The sequence below is a fragment of the Lagopus muta genome, chromosome 2 (genome assembly GCF_023343835.1).
Source record: "Lagopus muta isolate bLagMut1 chromosome 2, bLagMut1 primary, whole genome shotgun sequence".
Lineage (NCBI taxonomy): Eukaryota > Metazoa > Chordata > Aves > Galliformes > Phasianidae > Lagopus > Lagopus muta.
In genome coordinates, this window is record NC_064434.1 from 51821878 (window position 1) to 51848855 (window position 26978).

Consider the following 26978-nt stretch of genomic DNA (forward strand, 5'->3'; position numbering starts at 1 on the left):
TCAGAAGCTGAAGCAATACGTGTCAAAGAGATTGAATTCCACTTTTATATTAGTACAGAAGAAGACAGTGCATGATTATTGCTTGGAGCATGTGGTTGTTTAGGGGATAATGCTAGCACCTTAGCATTGAGAAGTAATGGAAATTGTCTGTCTTGTTCTCATTCTTTCTGGGACAGTCACTTGTGATATGTCTTGTTACACTGCCAGGTCATTTCTCTCTTCAGGCTCCTTAAATATCACCTGTCCAAGTTGACAATACATCTCTCAAATGATGACATTATGCTTTGTCCCTTGCTAAATAGCTAAACACTCACTTTACAAAGCACAAAAAGTTACACTTTTCTTGCAGAAATTAAAACATTACAGGGTAAGCATTATGCTAGTGCTGTGCTTCCTCACTGCCAGATGCACAGGAATGCTCAGCCTCCTCCATCCAAGAGTCTCTCACTTAGCAGCCCTTCTTTGTGGCCTACTTTATGCTCTTATTTCTCATAAAGACTACACCTGGAAAGGTTAAATTCAAAAGGGTGGGTTGATATATTAAAATTTTAAACAAACAAGCAAGAGAACGTATAATAACCTTCACAGACTTTTAAATACCATCATTTTGACCAAGAGGAACTTACTATTACAGAAGGTGCACTGCTTTGAGTAACTGATTTTTTTCACACCAATTATTCTGTGCAGAAGACAACTCAGCAAATTGCAGACCTTCAACACCAGAGACAAAAGAGTTTCTTCCAGGAGCTGGCAGAGCTATACTTAACCTCACTACAAGCCCTACACAAGACTGAGTAAGGCAAAGGATGAAACAACGAAAGAAGGATGGCGGGGGTAACAGGAGTGATTCAAAAACAGATTTTCTGTATCCAAGCTTGAAACACAATATTATAAAGGCAGGAAGTGCTTTCTGTTTGCTTGTTTTCATAGTTGTTCCTTATTACAACGGCTGCAAATTTGTTTCTAACCCTGGGTAATTGTCTAGCATAGGCCAAAGGAAGCACGCCCAGTACCTGAGAGCTGTTCAACAGGGCTACAGGTACAGGATGGCTGCTTTTCAGAGGCTGAAAAAGCATACGCATATTTACACTGAGAGAACAGATGAAATCTACAGTAGATTAATGTAGGTGAATGAAGCATGTAACGGGAACTCCTGACATTTTCTGATTTATGCCTATCCATAAGGCAGATTTTCAGACTGAATCCAACAGAGTGAACAGCTTCCATCACAGCACCTGATTGGTGTGTGCTGCAGTATCTCAGCTGGAACTCCACACCTTGGAATCAAAAGCAAATGTATTTTCAAGAGATCTTTAAATCACCTAGAGTCAGACTCAGAACTCTCACCTTAAACTTGCAAATCCCTTCTTAAACACTGAGGCAGTAAGCTGATTTGTGAGGGCAATATTGAAGCATGGTAGCACTTCTGTGCCTGCTGTGGGAATCAGATCAAATTATCACAGGGAAAAAAAAGTAAGTTTGAGAAGTGACTTTATTTAAAGCACGCAATAACTAGTAAATTCAGGACTAAATAATTCACAGTAACACATAAAGATCATGGGTATGTATGCTTGTTAATTTCTATATAATGTTACTGTTGTGAACATTTTTTCCCCCTCATTCTATAAACAAGTATCTGCTCTGAATATGCCCAGCGGTGAAGTGACAATGAAAAATGTCAACCATCTGAACTTGTCTTTCAAATACACAGGCACTATCATTCCCTACACATTATTTGTTATATCTGAAAATCTTTTTTTCTCATTTTTTTTCTGCATAGATTCTTACACACTGGATGATCTATGAGCTTTCTTACGAGCACATAACACTATGGGAAAAACTTCTAGGACATATTATTCCTTCTCTGATCCATTCCTTAAGACAGAAGCATTGGTGATTCTACCTCTAACTTTAAAATGTGCTTCAAAGCTGAAGGGAAGGCCTGGGAGGGTTTCCAAAAAGCTGAGAGATACAGAAAGAAAACATAGCAATGGTAAGCTAAGAAGTCTTAGAGGTGAAGAGGCATACACACACATAAACATAAGGAATATTCTCAGCTAGCAGGATCCTTAATTATGGCCATTTAGAGAGTAACACAGACGTGATAGAACTGCCAAAAACATATATATATATATGGCATAAATTGATCTCTACTAATTTCTATACAATATTATTGTTCCACTTATCACTCACTCCCCACTGCATCCCATAATGTATTCAGTGAAAATCAAGAGTGGATTGGGCATGGACAGACATGGACAGACAGAGAAATGTCAGTTACACTAAGAAAAAAAATGTAGAGCTCTTTATTGTCATGGATGTTCTCTTCCTCCACAAGACCAGAAAGTTGCAACAGTAAGAAAAAAATTCACTGAATGAACAAGAATTTATTCTCCATATTATTAACCTCTGTTATACTAAAATCCCATCACATTACTTATCTGTGGAAAGTGTAGGTCTCACTGCAACAAACACAATAAAATTAAGAGAAGTGTTTGCTCTGAAAAAATCACATGGTAAATGAACTTAACAGAAATTGCTGGCGAAACACTCATCTTGAGCCCATTTTCCAAACAGCACTGAGACACAAGGACAAAGGTGACAAAATGACAAAAGGAAATGTACTGCAACTGTAATAGTTTACTTTTTTATAATCGTTTGAAGTGCTACAAGTTGCAAACGGGGAGTGCAGTGCATGGTGTTTCCAGAGGGTGCTCGTACTCTTGACACTTCAGCCTAATTGGTAGAATTCATTTGATACACAAAAAAGTGCATGATGTCAAGTGTATTTCTACCAATCCCTCATGTTGAACATGATTCTATAAAATAAAGGTAACAAACTGAAAAAATTTGAGCTCGAGGTACTCTGACTATTTGAGATGTTTAATTATCTGAGTGCATTTTACCATTTCCAACAGAAATTAAATAGTTTTCAGCAATTAATATTGACCAGAAAAGCAAAATGCACAAAATGAAATAGTTTGAAAAAGTAAAATGAGATGAAACACTCTAATATACAAATGAAATTGTATGCAGTTTATTCACTGGGGTTGGAGATATCAAACAGAGGAAACTCGAGTACAGATTTCAACCACAAAACTGACCATATTAATTCTAATAATAACATTAATTAAAAATTAAAATAATAATAATAATATTAATTCTGGTCACATCACACCTCTTTAACAACAAGATTTTCTTTCAGGAATCCAGTTTTCTGCCAGAATTCTTTTCTTTTGGTTTCCCAATTCTCCTGAAAATAAGCTCTTGTGTAATTTGTGTAACACTGTAATTTGATTCTGTAAAACAGGACACTGCACAGACTTGGGGAGATAGACATGGAAAATGGGGGCTAAAGGGAAACTAGTGAAGTAGTAAATTTGAAAGTAATTTCAAATGTGTAACTTCAAAAACTTTAAAATATTTTCTAATATTATGGAAAGGGTGAATTTTTTTCTCTGGTTTGCACAGCAAAGGACTGGATGAGCTCTTTCAGTAACCATGCCCAGCCAAGAGCCCAATGCTCAGTGATCCCCAAATCACATCATCCCCTACACAGTGACTGAGCTCTACTTCTCCTACTCTGACATTATGGCCCACTATATTTTTGATATATTACAGCTCACCTTCTTGAATTATAGAATAACAGCACATTAAATCAGTAACCTAATTTTTTGTTCTTCCTTTGTTTTTAACCACTTATGCAATCTTTTTTTTTTCTTTTCTTTTTTTCTTTTTTTTTCATTTTCCAGCTTATCTTTGTAGGTTACATAGAACTGTTCCTGATAGGAATAGAAATGCTTATTCAATTAATCCAAGAAATGCTTATTCGATTAATCCATAAAAATGGTTTCAGATACAACAGCTAGTTCTTCTCCATTTGAGTTGATTTTATTTTGATTTCTTAATCAAAATGTTTTTTATCAAATTACAGAAGAACAATATTGCCTTTATTAACCAAATCTGTAATCTAATTTTAAAACAAATCAAGTTATGCTGACAAGATCAGTATTCCATAAACCTGTTGACTATCTCTAACTATATTACATTCTTAATTCTTCATTAATCAGCCCTTGTATTGGCAGTTCCATTATTCTGTTTAGAATTAAGGATGACAAGGTTTTAATTAATTGGGTGATTCTGATCCTTTATGTCAGTTTGTTGAATGTTACTTTTCAAGTCATGGGGAACTTTCCAGGACTGCTCCACATTTATTTACTTTTTTAAACACCAAGCAAAACCAGGTAGTGCTAAGAGTCCTGGCGAGCCATTTTAGGATTCTGGACCTACTGGTCACCTCAAGTGCAACTTGACATCATCTACTGCATAATGTGCTCTCAACTGATTATTAAAATGGAAACCATTTCATTATCATTTTATACAAAAGCATCATCTGGTCCAGTCTCCCTCATAGTGCCAGCAGGAAGATTAACTGAGAAATAAAATTAAGAAAATGAAATTCACTCAGTTCTACCTCACATAACCTAGCCTCTAATTAGGAGGAAACAATTATACTGCCTATGCTTGCAGTGAAACTAAACAGGAATTAAATGCAAAATAAAGACCCATCTAGCAGATAAAGCTCAAAGAATCAATGGCATTAAGAAGCAGGGCTTTTGGGAAGTCTGTCCTAGCTTTAAGGAGGATGCTAACCTGAACTTGATCCAGATCTCACACTAGCATGAATAGCATGATATCACCCCATAATTTTTAAAAAGACAGACCTATGGGGAAAGAACAATGAATGCATCTGGGAAATCCCATCCCTTCTCTCAACACACACTCTGGTACTTCTTTTCAGCCCTTCCAAGCTACAACCCATGTTACTCACAGCCTTTCTTACACACTTCAAATTATTCTGCTAATAGTATCAAAATAGCACTGAGAAATAGCATGCTTCCAAAACTGCACATTTAAGTACTGCACTGACCAGAGTAACTCTTGAGATTTCAGTAATTTTTTTCTGCTTAATTTTTAATAGATTGATAAATGAAAGCACAAGAAAAAAAAAAAAAAAAAAAAAAGGTGGTCCTATAAAGCTGAGCATTAAAAAAAAAATTATATTAAGGCACTTGAAAATTCTCGAGCACCATAAAATTAATACTACACTTTAAAAATGTAAAGACCCTAATTATGAAAGCAAACTAAAGTATCAAGCACGTTAATGAATCATATTCCAAAAAGATGCTATTTCTTTTTTTTTTTTTTTTTTCCAGTTGAAATTAAAAATCGAAGTTTCAGTTACAGTTCTACAGTTAATAGAAACTTACTGGGTAAGATTAAATTAACCTGCAGTCATGCTCTTTGGGAATGAGCACAGAGCAAAAATCTGTGAACATTAATCCCCAAACTTCAGAGAAGTTTTAATGGTTATCTAGTTTGGGTGCACCCAAAGTATTTTCAAGTGCTGCAATATGAATTATTACCCACATCCACTATTTTACAGCTGCAATTGATGCCATGGATTAACGCACTGCAATACATTTTCTTGCCACAGACAGTGCTCCTCTACAAAGCGTGATCTATTGACTTGTTACTTGCACTTTGGATAAATTGCTAGCCTCCATGCCGCAGCACTTGCTCCATAAAGAGCTGAACAGCCTGAGGTGAAACCAGGGATGGCAGAACCACAGGTAAGAGAAGGCAGCTCAGGCAGAGGCAATGACTGATCCCTTTCTGCTCAGCCAAGGGGAAGCAGTCTGCTCCATCATATGGTTGATGGGCTTCAGTCAGTGAATGAGATTGGTTACCAATACCAGAGTGCACAGGCTGTGACACTCCAAGGACCAGCATCACTTCTTACAGCAGGCCCCTTGACTGGTACTGCCTGCTGGTGGGAACCTCAGAAAGCAGGCAAGAGAGGGCACTGCACCAAACAGTGGCTTTGAGAAGTGGGTGGCCAAGTTACAAGAGCCCACTAACTGAGGTCTGCTACCTCTAATCACAGGTAAAGAGACATAAAGCGATCTACTGCTGAATACATCCTACAAAGAACTAATCATGAACAGAAGTCACCTCCCAGAAGAAATCTGGGGAGAATTCAGTAAAACCGCATCTCATTGCACAACCCTGGAAGAAATCTTTCACTTAGTACAGAGAGCTTGCAGCTGCAAATACCAAAAAAGAGATACTAAGCAACACTGAATATAGCAAACACAAAAAGCTGAAAACTAATTTAGCAGAGGTCAGTGCCTGAACTTTCAATTTAATGCCAATTCAACTGAGTCATCAGCATTGCAATCCTTTGAAAAAGCAGATACCATGCTTAATTCGCACAATCTGACAGGAGCTTGGCTAGGCACTCTGCCTAGTCTCCTGCTAGGTAACTCAGCTGTGCAATAGCCCTTTCTTATGGATATAAGCATAATTAGAATTCTATATGTGGCAATCAGCACAATAAGCAGAGTACAGGTTGAACATGCCAGCTGATGGACCAAATCAGATAGCTGTTCTACAGGATGCTCTCTGAACAACAAGTATGCAATTCTTCATTTCAATTCCAAAAGGAATAAGATTTTGAGTTTCTTTACTCCAAGCTTTAAATACTTTTTTTTTTTTTTTAATATATTCCATCCTATATCATAGCAAACTGGTAAACCTTTAAAGAGCAGGAGACTGGTGCATTTGGAATCTGCTAGTGAGATCTTCAGTGTTTCCAATTACTAGTTGGCCAAAAGCCCAGAAACAGTCATAAGTGCCAAATACATTTTTAAAAACAACAGCAACTTATAAATATTGGTGTAATGTGGTCACTTCTGCAGTGACAAATGGAAAATATATTTTTTTGAAGTATCACATTTTAGAAGAATGTTCAGCTTGTAAACAGCAGAAATATGAGTAATAAAAATATATAATTAAAGCACTTTGTATTTAGACTCTACTCTCAGCTGTATTGTAAATCTCTAATAATATTAATTGTGAGGTTAAAAAAGTAAGGTTTTGTTTGAAACCTTAAGATAACTGTTCTGCTGTAAAGGTAAATATTCTCTGTCCACTTAACTTCTTTGTTTTTAAATAAATGATTGGGAATTACACATCTTTCTGTACTTTTATTAGCTTTGGAAGACTAAAATAAGAATTTAAGATGAACTGCTTCAAGACATAAATGAATAGTCCGTCTTATATGCTCAGAACCTGTCTCTGATGCTGACTGTATCTGGTTTCCCAAATCTACTTCCTCCCATACCACCACAATGAGCTCTCATGCACAGCACACAGCAAAGCTTATAAATCAAGCTTCCTGCCTTGAGCTCTCCACCTTCACCCTAAAAGTGCAGAAGGCCAACAGCCCAGACCTAAGCAGCACTGTATTCCTCCCATATCAGCACAAGTGAATTTTATTCTGCCATGCACCTTTCACTCCCCTCATTCCAAAAATCAAATTGAATTTGCATGGAACAAGAACAACATTTTAATTCTCCAGATGGCCATGAAAAGTCAGTTTGTCAACTGTTTGTTGTTAGTCAACATTGCAGGGGTCTTACTGTTGGGAAAGAAAAAAAAAGCAACAACAACAAAAAACCCCTAAGAAAATAAAAAACAACCCCTTAAGCTTACTTTTGTTTTTCAGTGTTTGCCCACATTTGTAGATGAGCAGTTTGCACTTGCAGCAGGGGGACAGAGAGCAGCCCAGCTCACCAACATTTACCTGCAGATGGATCTCAGAAACATATATTGTGCTCCTGTGTCTGTGAGCTGACTGCTACTGATAGCCAGGGCTATGTGACTGGAAGCTGTTGTGAACAACAATATAATAATAATAACAAGCATCAATATCTATTCCATTTGCAGCTCTGATTAAGCTGTAATCTTGAGTGTAAAGCTTCCTGTCTATCCATTATTATTTAAAACTTATACATGTAACAGTTTATTATAAACAAAACATTTGGGAGAGAAAAAAAAAGCACAATAAAAACAGGACTTTCCCCCAACGGCTCTACAATTCTTCACATTTTACTAAAAATCACAGCCTTGCACTGAACTTCTATAGAGCAAGAGTGAGTTATTCTGCTGTGTACATATATTAAGCTCTGGACAGGCTGAACTATTGACCTCCTTTGCTACTAAAACCTCAGTTAATCATAAAGCTGAGCCGTTAGCCGTTACTCAGAAGCAGTAGCAAATGTAACAGAATAACTTACAACTTACAGTTGATAAAGCAGCCTAACTGGACAATTTTAGATTACAACATATTTTCTATGGCTCCCTAAAGGAAAGGCAGGGTATGCAATCACAACCCAGACATACTACTCAACAAACAAACAAACAAACAAATAAATAATGAAAAATCCAACCACTCTCAAAACAAAATAGCCACAGAAAACTACCTTAGAATTACTTGCAATGAAAATGCCTTTGGTTTTAGAATGCTTAAGAAGTGAATAATTACAGGAATACCAGCAGGCAAGAGGTGCAGGCATCGTTGCCAGCTTGGGTACACCACGAGATGCAACTGGAAGGATGCAGACTCCAGCATCAGCAGCTCCTGATTATTTCTAAACAGCACATATGGGTACACAATGCTGTGCTCAGCACAAATTTTGTCTGCGCTCAAAAAAATGGAAGAACAAAGACTATACCTGGCTTTTAAGGAGGAGAACGATGGTTTGTTTAACATGTTTTAAGCTCACTTCAATCCTTTAAGGATACTCTATTGTTTTGTACATTTCATTGCTCAGCACTATCTTTAATTGTGGATATAGGACTGCAAACTGACAAAACAGCGTGCAAGTTATCTAGCAAAGCACAGCCGTGTAACTTCAGCATAAAGAAATATTACTTCGGAAATTGCAGTTAGATAGACAGGCTTCTGGAAGACTTAACTATTGAAAGAATTATCCCTTCATTAGAAAATCATTTTGTTTGGTATTATTGGGAACAGTCACTAAGTCACTAGGCACTGTTCTTGCCATGAGGAAGATGGAGAGTGATGAGAATGCTTAATAATAAATGTGTGTGTCTGATACAGGGATACATACAGTCATTGCTTAAATTGTTTAGAAGTAGGATACATCTCCAGCAAACCACAAGCTAACTGATCAATAATATGTTGTTACCAAATGTCCAGAAATTATAAATACTAAGTGAATTCTGTGGAAAATCATTTTCAATCTTCATTCAAAAATAACACTAATATTTACTTAGGTATTAAATACACAGAAGCAGAATACTAACCCATTCCTATTGATCAGTGTCAGTGAGTTAGCTGTTACTGCTACTTGGAACGTGAACACTAACAACTCATCAGATCAATGTTCACTAATGTGTGCCTTTTAATCTGTATAGAGAGCAGTCAAACTTCATGTTGAAAATTCATTTATTTCTCTCTACTTCACTTGACACTGATCAGACAATCAATTATAATTTGTTTCAGAATTTGAACGAATAGCTACACAACTTGTAGAAATACAAAACTGACAAAGAACACAGCGAAAAGAAGTATTTGTTTGAAAAATGCGTGATCTTGTCAGAAACAAGAATTAGCAATAATTGAAGAACCTCCAGAAAGAAGACATTGCTGCAGAGAATGTCATCTAATATAGCATAGTAAATCACCTGCCAGTCAGAAATACAATATCAGGAGCAGAAGAGATTGCAGTGTTATACAATTCTTAGCTTTACCTTTTCTTAAAAATCTTCTCTTCAGAAAAGACTTCTTACCATTTGCCTTTTAAGAATAAACTCTCAAAAATAAAACTCATATCAGTTTGGATTTGCAGTTATCTACAAAAGTCCTGGGAGAGCACCGTGGAAAAGGAACACCTGCCTGCATATTCCAGCCAGGAGAGAAGGCAGCAGGGTAACCCAATGTCTAACCTGATGCCTTGTGTGAGTTGTCCCATGATGCTGGACTCAATGCTCCAGCCTCCACAACTCCCTGCTGACTCACCTTCTAACTGAAACTGGTTAATAGTGATAGTTATTCATTTTTGCTTTCCTGGAATAAGAAGAATCCAAATCCATCTTACTTCAGGGTAAACAGTGCAAAATCTTACTGTTACTAAAACAATGTTACTGTGAAAGTTCACATTTTTTAATGGTGGCTTCCCCACTCCCCCCCCCCCCCCCCCCCCCCCTTTTTTTTTTTATGTGATGCATTTCAGAGAGGATTAAAGTTGAAAACTGAGTCAAAAATCTGTCTCAAGTCAGACTAGATGTTGGTGTCTTACATGCAGGTTTTTAATTTACGGACTCACAATAAAGCTTCCCCTTAGTTGCTTTTAAAAATATGTCAAGTCTCATGCAAATCATGATCTGCTTTCTTTTCCTTTCTCATTTAAAAGCTCTTGTCTGTCACACACTGGGTAAACGAAATATTTTTCAAGTGCTGGGGAAAAGGAATCCAAACATTTGGGATTTGTTCATCTTGGCTCAAACTCTTTAAGATAGAACATGTTTTCAAATTTCTACTGTTTCAGAAGACTGTCTAAAACAATTCAGTACCATAAATCAATGCCTAACCTTACTTAGATCTGAACAACTGTCATCTTTACTGAGATAGGCAAAAATATCTTTTCACTTCACAGGAAAGAGAGATTAAATTATAAATAAGATCAAAAAAATTCAAAAATGCCTTCAGTTTCATCTTGCTCCAGCTGCAAGCTTATTGGTTAGGGTTAAATGAACAGTGTGCCTCAGCTTCTGACAAGATTCTGCCCAATTTCAAAATAGACCGTCTAATTTTCAAGGGATTCACACTTACTGACCTAGTTGACTTGAAGTATTAGCTTGTGATCTAGACGTTGACTCTTCTTCAAGTAAGATAAATGGTCATAAGTGATTAAATGAGAATTTGAATAGCTGTCCATCTGAGGTCTGTGACCAACGTATGAAAAAAACATTTTATCTTACATATGCCTATGTATATATGACAGTTGGAAATCTGCCACTGAAGCTCTTATTTCTTGCTATTTTAATTTAGTTTTGAATAGATGGTTATCAGCATCTTCACTAAATCTACTACAGTGTATATTTTCAAAATCTGTAAGGCAGGCCCTATAAATCTTAAGATTAGAAGAAAAACCCCACAATTTAAGTTTCCTTTTATTTACTTCCCAGTTTGATGTTCAAACCTCTAATTTTTCTCCTCTGCAACTATGAGAGGTAGGCATTATCTTTTTTTTTATGAAAGCTGAGATTAAAATAATTCTAAGTAGCTTTGCAAGGAAGAGCATATAACACAAGTTGGCAGCGCTTAATCTTCTTGGCGCTGGCCATGCAGAGGCACTCAGAAAAAAAACACAGAAGCAGACTGCAAGACAGCAACATGTGTTTTTAGTGGCAATAGGTCAAAAATGGAGAAGAAAAGGCATTCCTAGTGATATTTGCATGTGTACTTTAGAAACTGCTAGAGATTCTGGCAGACCTTGCACATCTGCTTGGAAGAAAGGTAGTGCAGGACACTACCTTTTTTGTAAAATCTTATTTGTTTAATAGATAATTTTCTATGCAAGTTCCTTTATATTAAAGTTGATTTACAATGCAAATGAAGGGTGAAAAAAGAGGTCAACTGTCCTTTCCAGAAATGATGAGGTCTTTTTTAATCCCATGAAGAGAAGTTTTCTTAGCTTTCTATCATCCCACCTGCTAACCTGCCTCCCATGATTAGCACTCATCAAGAGAGACAGTGGCCAAAATAAGTGGATGCAGCATGCTCATATTCAGACAAAATTCGGATTCCTGGACAGTTTAGGATTCTCTCCATGCTAAAGAATCCTTAATTTCTGCTACAAGTTAATTAGAAGCTAACCGACCTGCAAAACAATTAACAGAGTTTTTTTGTTTATTTTTTCTGAGCAGCACTCACCTGCACACTTGGTTCTGGTGATGAGTGGTGGTCCTGGCTGTCCAGTGCCACCTTCACCTGGTCTGGTAAGCAAGACACGAATCTCATATTCAGTATCCGGATCCAAATGCCAGAGTTTGTAGGTTGGGGCATTGACAGCATGGGTTTCAGTCCAGGTCCCAGATGTCATTCGGTACTCTACTTCTTTCAGAATAATGGGTCCATCACCAATAATTGAATTTGCATTGAGCTGAATTAGCAAATATGTTGGTCCAACGCCCAGCAACTGTGGAGGTGCTATTGGTCGAGGAGGCTCTGTATGGGAGACAATTAAAAAAAAAAAAAAAGAAAAAAAAATCAGTGATGAAACATTAAGAGGAGGTCTCCTTCCACTGAAAAGCTTCCGGGTCTTGATCTGCAAAGATTTAAAAGCTGAAAGCAAAATCAAGCCAATATCAAGCGAAGAAGAGCTGAAGAGGATTTCAGTGGCGCACCACAGGTATCTGACCAACGTTATATTTTCCATTTAGAAGTCTCAGATTATTCATATCATTTCCTACAGCAATAACTTGAGTTTTTAAAAAAGAACTGCTATTCTTTTATTGGCAGAAGCCACGTACATACTTTCCTTAAAGAAACAGTTATAATACATACACTAACTCTACACAGAATATTCTTAAAGATCACTATCACTGCGATTTATCTAAAGTCTGCCAGATGCAGTTATGGTGAAAGATACAACTACCTACTGCAGGCTTTCAGAATGTTCAGAACTGAGCAAAAGTGCAAACACGTATTTCATTATTTTACTCCAAGATAACTTATTGCTAATTTAGAAAGTCAAACAATAGGACATACGCTGGCTTTTGTTTTCCTCTATTTGAAGCACCTTCCACCCCCAAATTTAGACAGTTGCTATGTGAAAAGATAGCAACAAACCAAATGGAGAGTGAAATCTCCCTTACCCTGAGAAATGTATATGTAAAGTAGGACATTGCCTAAGAATGATTTATTTAAAAAAAGAAAAACAGTCACCAGCAACGTGTATTTCCCTATTAAAATGACTCCACTGATAGACATGGAAGGTTCATCTTCATCCAGATGGCTCCTATTTTAACTAATTTGTTTCAGTTAATTAGGCAACAATCTTGAATTCAACACACACAGGGGTTTCACACAGCAGCGACACAGAACTAACAACATGGCAACTCTGAGCAGGTAAAGGGATCTCATGGCCAGTATATTAGAAAAAAGACAGAGTCCCAGATCCAAAGTTTTCCCTAGGTCTTGGCCCTTCTCACTACCATTGTCCCTCACCTCTCCAAACAAGAGAGGTTAACATGCGGAAGTATTGCGTATATTCTGCCTCCCAGGAATGACCCTACCAATGTCACTTAGAGAGCATGTGAAGAGTGATGATTGAGAAGAACTTGCAGAATGTCTCCCAGCCTTCATTTTCCATCCCACCCTCACTGTATGGTGAAAGTCAAGCTGGGACTCCCAAGTTCCCTAGGTCCAGTAGTGAAGATTCCCTTCAAGACATGACAGTGTATTTACTAACTCTGCAACTGACTGACCTTCCCACATTTCTCAGACATTCTGCCACAATGATTCCTCTCTTTCAGGCTTTTCTAGACTAGCTGCATACCAACCACTCAGTTTGGAGACAAGGAACTTCAATACACTATAATGGTCACAAGCAGAGATCTTTTTATCCTCTCAGAGTGGAAAGGTGCATCTTCCAAGCTATCTAAATTCCAGCTTCAGGATATATAAAACCCTAGTAAGTATCACAATTAATTATTTACACGTTTTACTCTGTTTTGGCAAGAAGAGTGCAAATGAACTAATTCAAATCCCTAACTGCATCAAGGCTCAGAAATGCAACTGGGCTTAATGAGGGCAGTTTATTTGCTGTGAAACTAACACATTAAATGCCAAACTAATGAATTCTAAGGTCAGAGTATATTACAGTAGAAAACGTAAATGTTGATGAGCATGAAACACTACCAGCTCCAAGTTACAAACTTCTAAAACATAAAGCTATGTTTGGAAGTATATATTTTGATTAAGAGCATGATTATTACAAATAAAACCTCATATTAATGAAACTAATATACCATTGCATATTAAATTTTTATGTTAAGAGGTAAAGTGTATTCTTATATTTGCATATGCATTTTGTTTTTAAGCTCTTGAGGACAAGGAGACTTATTTATAAAGTCTCTCCCTGTTCCAATAAATTATGCATGAACTTTAATCAGTTAGCAAATGAACAAGTAATTGTTCTGCAGCATTATTAATATTCTCCATAATACAATATATATCAGAACCAGAGGTGTGGTGCAACCAGAAATCCCAAAAGTACACTAAGTATCAACTGAAGCATGCAATCCCAATATAGTAGATAAACTTTTCTGATGTTACCCAATTAACTTTCTATTAATTGTTCTCATTTGTTATTCCATAACCAGATCCATCAAACGTTTCCCAATTATAATTTCAAATTATATAATTTCCTTTCTAATACACAGCAACCTGAAACTTTTATGGCTTAGAAAATTACCATTAACAACTAAAAGAACGAACAAAGCTATTATTAACATTTTGGTTACCATTTCCATAGCAACTATCACATATATACAATACTAATCTATTCATGGGATTTAAATACAATACACATCCTCACATCCAAACAATGTTGTAGGCTTTTCACTCTAACAATTTAGGTCCATCTAGGAATATACAACACAGTTTCAGAGTGTCTTAAGAAGACAGCCTGTCAAAAATGAAAAGTCTTTTATATGAGGAATGAAAGAAAAAGAAAAAAAAAAGAGAGATGCATGCGAGAGAACCCCAAGAAAAATCACATTCTCAGAACTTTGGTCTGGTTTCCAAACAACCTACAATCTTAGCTTCAGCCATAACAAGTGAAAAGTTTGGATCAGTGGTAACGCTATAGGAATCTGAGAACTAACAGCTCACCACTGCATCAGAGTCTGCCCTGCCTTGCTCTAAGCTGGCTGGCTACAGACAGCCGTGTGAAAAATGCATTTGGTGGCTTTCAGCCACCCATCCTGGCAGCAGGTTCAGGCATCCTGGTGGGCTCCCTCTGCCCTGGCCACGGCAATCAAACCAGAGAATAAGACTCTTCATTTCTGTCAAAAAAAACCACACAACTCCTGCAGTCATTTCCAGAAGATTTTGAAGTATCTTGACATGTAAGGCACAGAGAATTTCTAGTAAGCAAATTCCACTGAATGCAGTTCTGCTTTTTCTGGCCATAAACTTTCTCTGAGAAGTTTTAAAGTTTCTAAACAACCTTATCCAAAACTATATTTTAATCCACGGATGACTTAACTTATAGAATCATAGAATCACCAAGGCTGGAAAAGACCTCCAAGATGACCCAGTACAACCATCCATCTACCATCAATACTGCCCACTAATCATAACTCTGAAGTCCTGACCAGGCTCACTGCCTCTCCAGCCCCTCAAACATGGGGTATTACAGAGGTAAGAAAACTCCTGCAGCTTTCCCAGCTGTGTGCAGGTGTTGGAACTCACATAGCGATGGGAAGTGATAGGACAGGAAGCAGCATCCTGACTGCCATAACAAAGTGCCAGGTCCTCTGGTCACAACAACCCCAGGCAACACTATGGGCTTGGGGGCAAAGTGGCTGGAAGACTGTGTGGAAGAAATGGACCTGAGAGTGTTGATCAACACTTGGCTAACCATGAGCCAGCAGTGTGCCCAGGTGGCCAAGGCCAATGGCATCCTAGCTTTTATCAGAAATAGTGTAGCCAGCAGAGCCAGGAAGGTGATCATCCCTCTCAGCTCTGGTGAGGCCATACTTTAAGTACTGTGTTCAGTTTGGGGCCCCTCACTACAAGAAAGACACTGAGAGTCTGGAGCATGTTCAGAGAAGGATAGCAAAGATGGTGAGTTGTCAGTAGAATCACTGTTTCAATATGTATTTAAAAAGCAAATGCTGAATAGTTTAACAATAACCCCAACCAGCATGTTTCATTTCTCCCTTTGCTAAACCCCAACTTCAGAATCCCTTTTCCAGTGTGACCAGTGTTACTACAATCTTAATTTATGACAATATTTTTAGCCACTGCTTAAAGGGAGTAAAAATGGTGAAATCCCTTCCACTATATCTGCCCCCTAACATCTCTGAAAGACTATACTGAAAGAACACTTGTGCATTTACAACATATGAAAGAAATGAAAGGATTTTTATGCACAGCGTTTTGCAGTATTTGGACAGTTCTAGTTTTGACATGAAATGCCCACAGCGAAGTTAATCAAGAATTAAGACTGACATTTCATCAGTATGAAGTTCCCATTCTGCTGAGCTACTAGCAGTACATTATGCTCACATCAGTATGTATGACATTATATATTAAGTGTACTGTGATATTTAGGCACCAATGACTAGAATGAGCATGCAGCATCAACTCCAGCTTTAAGCCCTCGTACAGTTAAACAGTTGTGTCATATTCTTAATAAAAAAATGTATGCAAGTAATTATATAATTATTGAGAGAAAAAATAACACAAAAAATCACTACTGTTGTTAGTGTATTAACCAATATACAAGTAACATATGCATAGTACTTTGTTTAATATTATTTACCCAGTCTAGGGGACAATAGCCTTACTGAGTAGCCTTTCAAGTCCAAATATCTCTTAAATTTAAATCAAAGGGAGTTCCATTAGTATTTGAGTTAGAATATATACTGTTAATAATCAGTTCACAGCAGGAAAAAAAAAAAAAAAAAAAAGGAGTCCAAGCAAAATCCTACTGACTGTTTCACTTTAGGAAAAACAATAAAAAGAAAAACGGCATTGGATGCATGTTTGATGAAATGTTTTTTATTTATATGAGGTTATGCTTCAGTCACAGGAGCCTGTTTCCTTACTCATAGCAGCAGGTTTTGGGGATAGGGAGGAGAAGGCTAAGAATCATGCAGCCAATTCATGTTGCTGATTTTGTTATTGCAACTCCACATCCCCTTCACCTCCACACATGAATATCTTGTAAGCTTTCCCTGCTCATGCTGGATCTCACAATAGATACTAGGAAGAATTTTTTCTCAGAGTGGCTGGGCACTGAGAAAGGCTGCCCAGGGAGGTGGTGGAGTCACCATCCCTAGAGGTGATGAAGGAAAGTGTAGATGTGGTACTAATGGACATGATTTAGTGGGCAGTATTGGTGGTAGGTGGATGGTTGGTCTAGATGATCTCTGAAGTCTTTTCCAACCTTACTGATTCTATCATTCTATGTGCTGAGTGTGCCTGTGCTCTCATGATGGCATGTTCAGTCTTCTTTGTCAGACACCTTACACAAAGCTATGCAGTTTTAGGACTATGGATATCAACACTTAACCCAATACATAACAGGGATTATAAACATAAAAAGCTGTTTTACTGTTAGAACAAACTATTCTTTTAATATTCATCATCCTTCCTGAAATTAAAATCAGTACACATTAATAAATTATAAACTGCCAAGATGTGGGTAAGCCATAAGAAACAAAATTTCTTTCAGAATTTGTCACAATTCAGAGAAATTAACAAATAATCAAATCCAGAAAACCTACAGAAATACAGTTAAAATGAACTCACCAAGGAGTACAGTGCAGATACATCCACAAATGACTCCAGAGTGACTCAGCTCCCACCTAGATCAAACTCCTGACCGTCTTCTAGGGGAATTTCTCACAAAGCTAGTTGAATATGGATGCATACTTTTGGAAGTACACCAATTATTATTTCTGTACTGGTTCAGTTTTTTACTTATACTGACTACATATATTCAGAGCATGACGCTGTACACAAACACCAAGAGGCCTGGGACCCCAAGGAGCACAGTCCAAGTCAGTCCGAGGTTCCCTGAAGGAGTCAGGGCATGGGCCCAGTGGAGATCCCTGCCTGGCAGGAGCCATCCCCTGCAACAGCTCTGGGTGCTGCAACAAAGCTGGACCAGGAGATCCAGAACCAGCCAAAGAGAGTGAGGAAACAGGCTGCCATCTCCCTGCGATGGCAACACTGTTCTGATACTCTTCCTGTACTGAATGGTTTTAGGATTTGAACATTTTAAATAACACTGGAAAAATGAAGTGCCTGATGAAGGCAATGAAGGAACATTTGTTTAAATGTTGGAGAAAATGTATGATTTAGCAGAAAGCATTAAGGCAGTCAAATGTTTGCCGGGAAATAAAATTATCCATCTTAAAAGCTGGTTAATCCAACAGGAAAAAAAAACAAAACAAAACAAAACAGCAAAGAAAAACCAACAATACAGCCTCTTAACAGTAAGCAGTAACTGTTCAAATATGGTATTAAACCCTAAATTTAACAGTGAGAATAGCAACCCATGAATAATAACTGGTAATACTGTAGGAAATACTACAGTCTGTAAGTGTTTTCAGTGGAGGCTGGATGCCTTCTAGGAAAGCACATGCTAAAATTAAAAACAGAAGACAATAATGATACATAAGGCTCCAAAGACATGCAATTGAATGAAATTATGTGCTTGTTAAGGAGTCACAAAGCAAGCTATGAGAAAAAAAGAAACAACCATGGAAAATCTCTGCAGAAACACTGCGTTTCTTTTTATAAAAATAATTCTGTTTGGCATATATTTATTTAATATGACATAGAAATATTTTCATTCAACTTTCCAAAATGGTTAGGAAGTACAGCTCTGCTAAAAAATGTCAGAATGTAAGAAAAAATTATTTTGGACTTACACTTAGCTGTAAGTAGTTAGGTCCTTACTGGTATTGTTATCTCACACAGAAGATAAAAAGGCTCAACAACCTACATAACAGTGAGACTGCCCAGCACAATGAGGACAGCTCATTAATGAAAACTGAGTACTCTAGTGAGCTGAGATATGACATGTCTGAAAAATGTCAGAATAACTGAGCAGGTGCACAATTAAGACTTCAGCTGCTCTAGTGCTCTTCCTGGATATTGGAGGGGTTGAAGTGAAAGGCAGCTGTCACACTCTCTTTCCCTCAGAAGTTATGCTTCTGGCTTAAACTGTATATCAGGTGCACTGCCTCAGTTACACCCTGCCACTGCACAGCCTGTGCTTTGGTCCTGCTTCATCCCAAAGGACGCCCAGCTACGGTGGCACCAGCTTCCACCACAGCCATAGTCTGTTCCTGCCTCACCTTTCTGGGCACCCAGGCAGCTCTAGAAGCAAGAGGTCAGCTGCAAGTGGGAGGTAGGCAGGACGCTGCACAGGCTGCAGGTGCAACCAGCTCAAACTATCAGAATAACACACTCAGGTGTTATTTTGCCTGTGCAACTCTTTGTTTTTCCAACTGTCATAAACTTCTTTCTATATCAAGTTTAGCTAATTTTATCATCTGTTTTTTTTTTTTTTGTTTTGTTTTTTGTTTTCTTTTCCTTTGCTTTTTTTTCCCTCCCTTATCAAATAGCTTCTACTGCAGAATCTTGGTGTCCTGCAAACAGCTTGAAGAAAGCAGTTACCAGTGGGTTTCTGCTGTTTATGCAGGTTAGCAACATCTCTCCCAAAGCACACTGAAGAGGAGCCAGAAAAAAAAAAAAAACCTTGATGGCAGATAAGGGGCTTTAACATACTGCAACAATAGCAATACAGTAAGATTATGAAGAAATGTCTAGATTTTTAGAGAGAAGTATCCCAAACATCCACGTCCCCCTTTACATTTTTCTGAAGAATAATCAAAAGCTCATTCAAACTTCGCTGCTGTCTTGAACATAGAACCATAGAATGGCTTGGGTTGGAAGGGACCTCAAGGATCATCAAGCTTCAATCCCCTGCCATAGGCAGGGTTACCAGCTGCTAGATCAAGTACTAGGTAAGATTGCCCGGGGCCCCATCTAACCTAGCACTGAACACTATCCTGTGACTGTAAGTGCTGCTAACTACGTGAAGACATTCAAAACAGTTTATGATTCTGCAAGAAAGGCCTTTTTTCAGGTTTTTTTTTTTTTTTTTTTCTAAATGATACTTACATAGATGCAATCTCTATGACTCTAGAAATATTCCCTATGTAACTTTAAAACACAATTTATCACAACTGTCCAGTAACACCTGTTGCTTGCCCCAAGGTTGATACACAATATCTAAAGAAAGTTGGTATTTAATTAAAAGTTATTTGCCAGGAACAAAAGAACTCATTCTAAGCAATAGCTTAGTGACAAGGCATACCAAGTGATTTATCCAACTCACCTATGAGAGTCTTGTACAACCATTTTAATTGTATTTTATTACTTGGAGTAGAAGAATCCATCTAAACAAGCATTCAAAATAAATATCTGTAACGCCGTAAGGTTTTGGCTGTTACACAGACAATCAGTGAGAAAGAAACAACCAGAAACAGAAAACTGAGCAGCAAGCTCTGGGTTAGTGAGGATATTGACATATTTCACTGCAACATCATTTCTGATTTTGAGTCTGTAAATGGGGATACTACGTCATGTGTTTGCCTCAAACTGCTGATTTATCTTTGAGCACCTGCCTAATATATCATGTTTATGTATTAAGTACCACAAAGTCTGCAACTTCATATGGCTGAAATGTATTTAATGCAGCAGTTACTGACCACCTAAAGTGCTGAAACAAGAATTATTTCAACAGTGAAAACTGCTAACTTCTGCATAGTGATTTCATATCCCATGCATCACTGTGCCATTTTATTCACCTTGATTTGAAACACCACTGCATTCATTTTATTATCCTCCTTTAAATAAAGGGAACAGTTGCAGCTTTAGCACTGTCAGCAGAAACTGTAAACAAGGTTAAGTCATGCTCAGCTTACACATAAAAAAGTCCTTCTAGAAACTGGAGCATGTCATCTCTCTACACAACTTTTGAACAGAACACATGCCTATTTATCAAAGGACAGTAGGCTGTGATACCCTAGGAATCAATTAGAACAGTATCACATATTTTGTTAAAAAGACTGCATTGCACTGAAGATATTCATAAAGTACACTGCAAGAAAAATGAATACATGTAAGAAAAGAAAAAGTAATGCCTGCAAAGAGAAGACATTCAAATCTAAAATAAGTAAATAAATAATTCACTCTGTATACGAATCAGCTATAGCAAAACTCTGATCAGATATCCACAAGTATCACTAATTCCCTTGAGATCTCAGCATTGTGATTATTGTTGGAAAGAAATATTTTATCTACTTTATTGACAAGAACCAGGAGGTTAAGAACAAAATTGAAGAACTTCTTCAAAATTTGGTACCTCCAAGCAAGAACTATTTTCAGCTCTAGAAAGCTTTACAACAGGATATTTGTCAATACTGCATTCTGCATGCACAATCATGTCCTGTGAATGAAGAGGAGCATTTCAGTCAAATTCAGTGGCAAACAAACAAACAAACAAACAAACAAAAAACCCACAACAACACAAAACCCAACAAACTATCAGGGAGTTGCAATTTAACAGCTCTAGGCCTTTAGCAAATCTAAAATAAAAAAAACACCCTCACCTAGAATTCCTGGAACTCAATGAAAGCTATCCACTCAACAGCATGAGATTAACACTAAGTAATAGAAATTGCCCACGTGCAGCCTAACTTCTGATATGAGGCAGCACTTCCCTTTCTAATGGTGAGCACTCTGGGCACAGCTGGTGACAGAAATCAACCCCCAAGGACCTGCCTTGCCCTGATCACCCACTCATCCTTCATGGTGCATGTTTGCTGAGAAGAATAGCTGACATGGATGAGGCCACCATTTTATTTAATAGTGATTACGGAACCTTTCATTGCATAAAAGATGAGCCACGCATTTCTGACCTTCCAAATCCTCCCCATCTTCTGTAATAGAACAGCTCACCTGGCACCTAAAATACCAGGAATATCCTTAGAATTGTTCAGTGCCACTTTTTTCAGGATTTGTATATGGCACTGAGCTGCCTGCAGGCACTTGACCCCACACGCCTAGCAACACTTTTGACACGCAGTCCCACTTCCTATATCGCTGTCTTTAAATCTTCCTTTCGCTATTTCACTCACCAAATGCACTTCGTGGAACAATTTTACCATAAGCATTAACTCCAACTTGGACCTTGACATGTGGAGATAGGAGGAGGAAGTAAGAGAAGCAGCACATAAACCATAATATGAAGGCAAGGTAGACCAAGACCTTTAAAAGCGTTCACGTGACAAAGATGAACTTGAGAACTGTCACTTCAGACTAGTAGGGCACCTATATCTATGTAACAAGATAAACAGCATCTCCTTTCTCCAAAGTTCTTCCTCAGGGTTCCCATTTCTTAGACCTTAAAAGCTTTCTGACAGCACTTCTATACAATCATCAAAGTGAAAATTAATACAATTTAGTATATGGGATACACATTAATGACCTAGAGACTTTCTGTGCTCAGACTGCTCAAGTCAAAAGAAAAACAAGAGCCCATCACTTTTGAAAAAACATGTATTTACTTCAGTAAGTTTGCAGATTACACCAAGCTGGGAGGTGGTGTCGATCTGCCTGAGGGTAGGGCAGCCCTTCAGAGGGATTTAGACAGGCTGGACCACTGGGCTGAGGTGAATGGGATGAGGTTCAACAAGGCCAAGTGTCGGGTCCTGCACTTTGGGCACAACAACCCCATGCAGCGTTATAGGCTTGGGGACGAGTTGCTGGATGAAGAAGAGACATGGGGGTGTTGGTTGATGCTCAGCTGAACATGAGCTGACAGTGTGCCCAGGTGGCCAAGAGGACCAACGGCATCCTGGCCTGCATTAGAAATAGCGTGGCCAGCAGGAGCAGGGAGGTGATCATCCCCCTCTACTCAGCGCTGGTGAGGCCGCACCTCGAGTACTGTGTTCAGTTTTGGGCCCCTCACTACAGGAAAGATGTTGAGGCCCTGGAACGTGTCCAGAGAAGGGCAACGAAACTGGTGAGGGGTCTGGAGCACAAGTCTTATGAGGAGCAGCTGAGGGAGCTGGGATTGTTCAGTCTGGAGAAGAAGAGGCTCAGGGGAGACCTCATTGCACTCCGCAACCTCCTGAAGAGAGGTTGTGGTGCAGAGGGATTTGGCCTCTTCTTCCAGGCAACAAGCAGGACACGGGGTAATGGCCGCAAGTTGTATCAGAGGAGGTTTAGATTAGACATAAGGAAGAACTTTTTCTCTCAGAGAGTGGTCAGTCACTGGAATGGCTGCCCAGAGAAGTGGTGGAATCGCTGTCCCTGGCAGTGTTCAAGAGGCGTCTGGATGACGTGCTGCGTGATATGGTTTAGTGCTAGTGGTGGCAATGGTGATGAGGAGACGGTTGGACTAGATGATCTTGTAGGTCGCTTCCAACCTTGTGATTCTATGATTTTATGATTTTTTAAGGACTGTATCCTTGCTCAAATCCCTCTACTTCTATTCATAACCTTTTCCAAGACACATTTAGCTGTTCCCACCACAACGTATTCACATTTCTTAGCCCAGCATGTCCAAATATTTATCACCAAAAATGCCATAAGGCATTGGAATGACAGAGAAAGGGGATAGTTATAGGAGGCACTGAGACCCCTACCTCGATCTTTGAAACAAGCCAGTAGAAACCAAAGGTGAGCCCCATGGTGATGCCAGTTATATATTACCTGAATTCTACAAGAAAGGGCAACAGTGCTCCTCTGCTTCCCACCACCAGCGTCACTTGCAGTGCCATTCACCTATTTGACAGCAGTTTAGATTTAAAGCTGATATTTTGTGAGCAGGGAGGGTACAAAGAGATATCCTGCTTTTTTAAGTCCCTGCATTAGCTTCCAGTGGATCCACACAAGAGCCAGATAGCAAAGAAGCAGCAGCAGCACCAGGTGCTTGGGAGGGAGGAAAAGGACAGTGCAGATACAGGCCGCATTTTTGGCAGGTGCTAGCCATTAGATCTGCTCTGCTTAATCATGAAAGCCTCCCTCAGAAAGGGGAGAAGGGACAGGCAACAGGAACCAACATCCTTGCTGCAGCACGTAAACAGATGGGAAGAAATACCTCTGAAATAAAGGGCATAGATAAGAACACAGCTGCACACATCCCCCTTTGCCAAACGAATTTTGACTGTGATTAAAAGCTTGGAAAAGCTTCCTAGAAAAACAGAACAGAATAAAAATCCATGCTGCTTCTGCATGCTAACAGGAAACACATTGTGATATATGTTTCATTAAAGGAATGAAAGTAGTATACTGATTTATTAAGAGTTTTGATAATGCAGTGTTGTAAAGAAAAATAAAGTTTGTGATAAAACTCTTATTTAGAATTAACAAAAAGAGGTGAGCATCTTACTTATTTCATGAGAACAACTTCAATCCTGAGAGGTTAAGCAGGGTTGTGGGATCTTTTTTCGCTGGTGCAACAAGAAGAGTGAATATTTGCCTTTGTAAAAGAAAGTAACATACTAGATTAACTGAAATAGCAGTCTTTTGACCTGGAAAGTATTTAGATTGGTTGTACTGGAGCATTTTCATAATCTATCTTTCAGGCTGTGCTGTTCCAGCATTGAAGTTTGAAAAACTATATACTGCCATGTGTGCTGGTGTTGCTGTGAAGAGGACATCCTTCTAATTAAACTGATACTCAGTGAGTAAACCACCAAATTCACTACAAGAAATAAAAGCACAAAATTTAAAGTGAGCATGTGTATTAGATGATTTGGATTATAAAGACACATTCAGAGGATTGCTTTTTCAAAGCTTTCCTTGGTTGAAAATATCTTATCTTCATGTTGCTGCAACAACAATACAGATAAGGAATGTAGCAAAACATTAACAATCATTTACTCTGGAAGAACAACTCTTTGAGAATAGAGTAGCCACATCCATATTTTGCACCTCATTTGAACTGATTTACAGTGGGGAAAAAAATGATTAGAAATACTATGCACCTTCGTGGTTTTTCATGAAATAACTCACTCAATCTCAGCATAATTGGACACCAAATACGAATCAGATCAAGTGCCAGTAATCTACAGCACAACTAATCCATAATACTAGATGTACATTCATAAGCAACTAAGAGATACCCGTACCTTAAGATACAGTTTGCAAACAACTTACGTGCGTATACACACACATTGCTTATATTTTATATCTGTCACAAAAGATTATAGAGAAACTGAACAAAAGTACCTGTGAAGTTGCACTTAACAAATGCAAGATTGTGTAAGATTTAATGGAAAAGGGAGAGCATGTCATTTATGTTACAAAATTGTAATGCAGTTAGATAATAATATGAGATCCCAAATGCCCAGGTAATAGCTATTTACATGAAGGTCTTATGAAAACTATGCCTGTTTTTGTCACCTCTTTGTAGTATTTCACATAAAGTTGGAGATGCTCTAGGAATAAAGATGTTGCGGAACATCACATCATGGCTCCACTGCAGCACTGCCAGTGCCTCTGCACTCATACCTCAGCATGACTGCCTTCCAACAGCACTGCAGGGGAAGTGGTTTTAAATGCCATCTCAACACCTCTTAACTGAGAGATGTAACCTTTAGCATAGGAGTTTGCAGAACTACTCCCTCTGAACAAATGAGTAACGTGACAGCAGAGCATGGAGTAAACTTGGCTCTGGAGTTCAGACAAACTCAGAAATAAAGAGAAGAGTCACAGAGTCACAGAATTGTAGGGGTTGGAAGGGACCTCCAGAGATCATCGAGTCCAACCCCCCTGCCAAGGCAGGTTCCCTACACCAGGTCACACAGGTAGGTGTCCAGGCAGGTCTTGAACATCTCCAGAGAAGGAGACTCCACCACCTCCCTGGGCAGCCTGTTCCAGTGCTCCATCACCCTCACCTCGCACATTTGTGCAGAATTTCCTATGCTGCAGTTTCCGGCCGTTTCCCCTTGTCCTGTCTCCACACACTGCTGAAAACAATCTGGCCTCACCACTCTGCCCCCCACACCTCAGATATTTATAGACCTGGATCAGGTCTCCTCTCAGTCTTCTTTTCTCAAGGCTGAACAGACCCAGTTCACTCAGCCTTTCCTCATAGGAGAGATGCTCCAGGCCCTTCACCATCTTTGTGGCCCTCCACTAGACTCTTTCCAAGAGATCCCTGTCTTTTTTGTACTGGGGAGCCCAGAACTGGACGCAGTACTCCAGATGAGGCCTCACCAGGGCAGAGCAGAGGGGGAGGATCACCTCCCTCAACCTGCTGGCCACGCTCTTTTTAATGCACCCCAGTATGCCACTGGCCTTTTTGGCCACAAGGGCACACTGCTGGCTCATGGCCAACATGTCACCCACCAGGACACCCAGGTCCCCCTTTGCAGAACTCCTCTCCAGCAGGTCATCCCCCAACCTGTACTGGTGCATGCAATTATTCCTCCTCAGATGCAAGACTCCACAGTTGCTTTTGTTAAACCTCATCCGGTTTCTTACTGCTCAGCTTTCCAGCCTATCCAGGTCTCGCTGAATGGCAGCACAGCCTTCAGGTGCGTCAGCCAATCCTCCCAACTTCGTATCACCAGCAAACTTGCTGAGGGTGGCCACTATCCCCCTCATCAAGGTCATTGATGAAGGTATTGAACAAGACTGGACCCAGCACCGACCCCTGAGGAACTCCACATAGTAACAGGTATCCAACCACCAGTGATGACCCTCGCGCTCTGCCAGTCAGCCAGTTCTCAACCCACCTCACTGTTCACTCATCTATCCCACACTTCCTCAGCTTTATAAAGATGTCGTGGGAGACAGTATCAAATGCCTTGCTGAAATCAAGGTAGCCTACAACAACTGCTCTCTCCCCATCCGCCTCGCCAGTGACAACATTGTAGAAGACTACCAGGTTGGTCAAGCATGACCTCCACCTGGTGAACCCATGCTGACTAATCCTGATGACCTCCTTTTCTTCCAGTTGTCCAGAGATGGCATACAGCACAAGCTGTTCCATTGCCTTTCCAGGGACAGAGGTGAGGCGGCTGACTGGCCTGTCATTACCTGGATCGTTAGTCTTAGCCTAGAGGCCCCATTTCCAAACAGTTCTGCAAACAACCTACAGTTATCCCTTCCTAACTAGACAAAGCAGAGCATACTGAGGAACTCATCACTGCTGAAAGGAATCAGATGCTGAGAGCATCTCAAGGGTACTACAATGTATCATTATGCAGTTTGTTCTCTCTAGAAGTCCTCTTCTGGCCATTTCTTGAGAAGGAAACCCAATTTACTTGGATCCTCA

The 26978-nt window shown here is 39.1% G+C and overlaps 1 protein-coding gene across 7 annotated transcripts in view; it reads right to left on the reverse strand.

Annotated features, from left to right (window-relative positions):
- The window catches only part of PTPRK (protein tyrosine phosphatase receptor type K), a 392958-nt gene that overhangs the window by 148848 nt on the left and 217132 nt on the right, over window positions 1–26978 (reverse strand). For all 7 annotated transcript variants that reach the window (XM_048937155.1, XM_048937158.1, XM_048937157.1 and 4 more), the window contains exon 7: window positions 11807–12100. In XM_048937155.1, the coding sequence (XP_048793112.1) occupies window positions 11807–12100 (294 nt within the window). The remainder of the gene's footprint in view (window positions 1–11806; window positions 12101–26978) is intronic.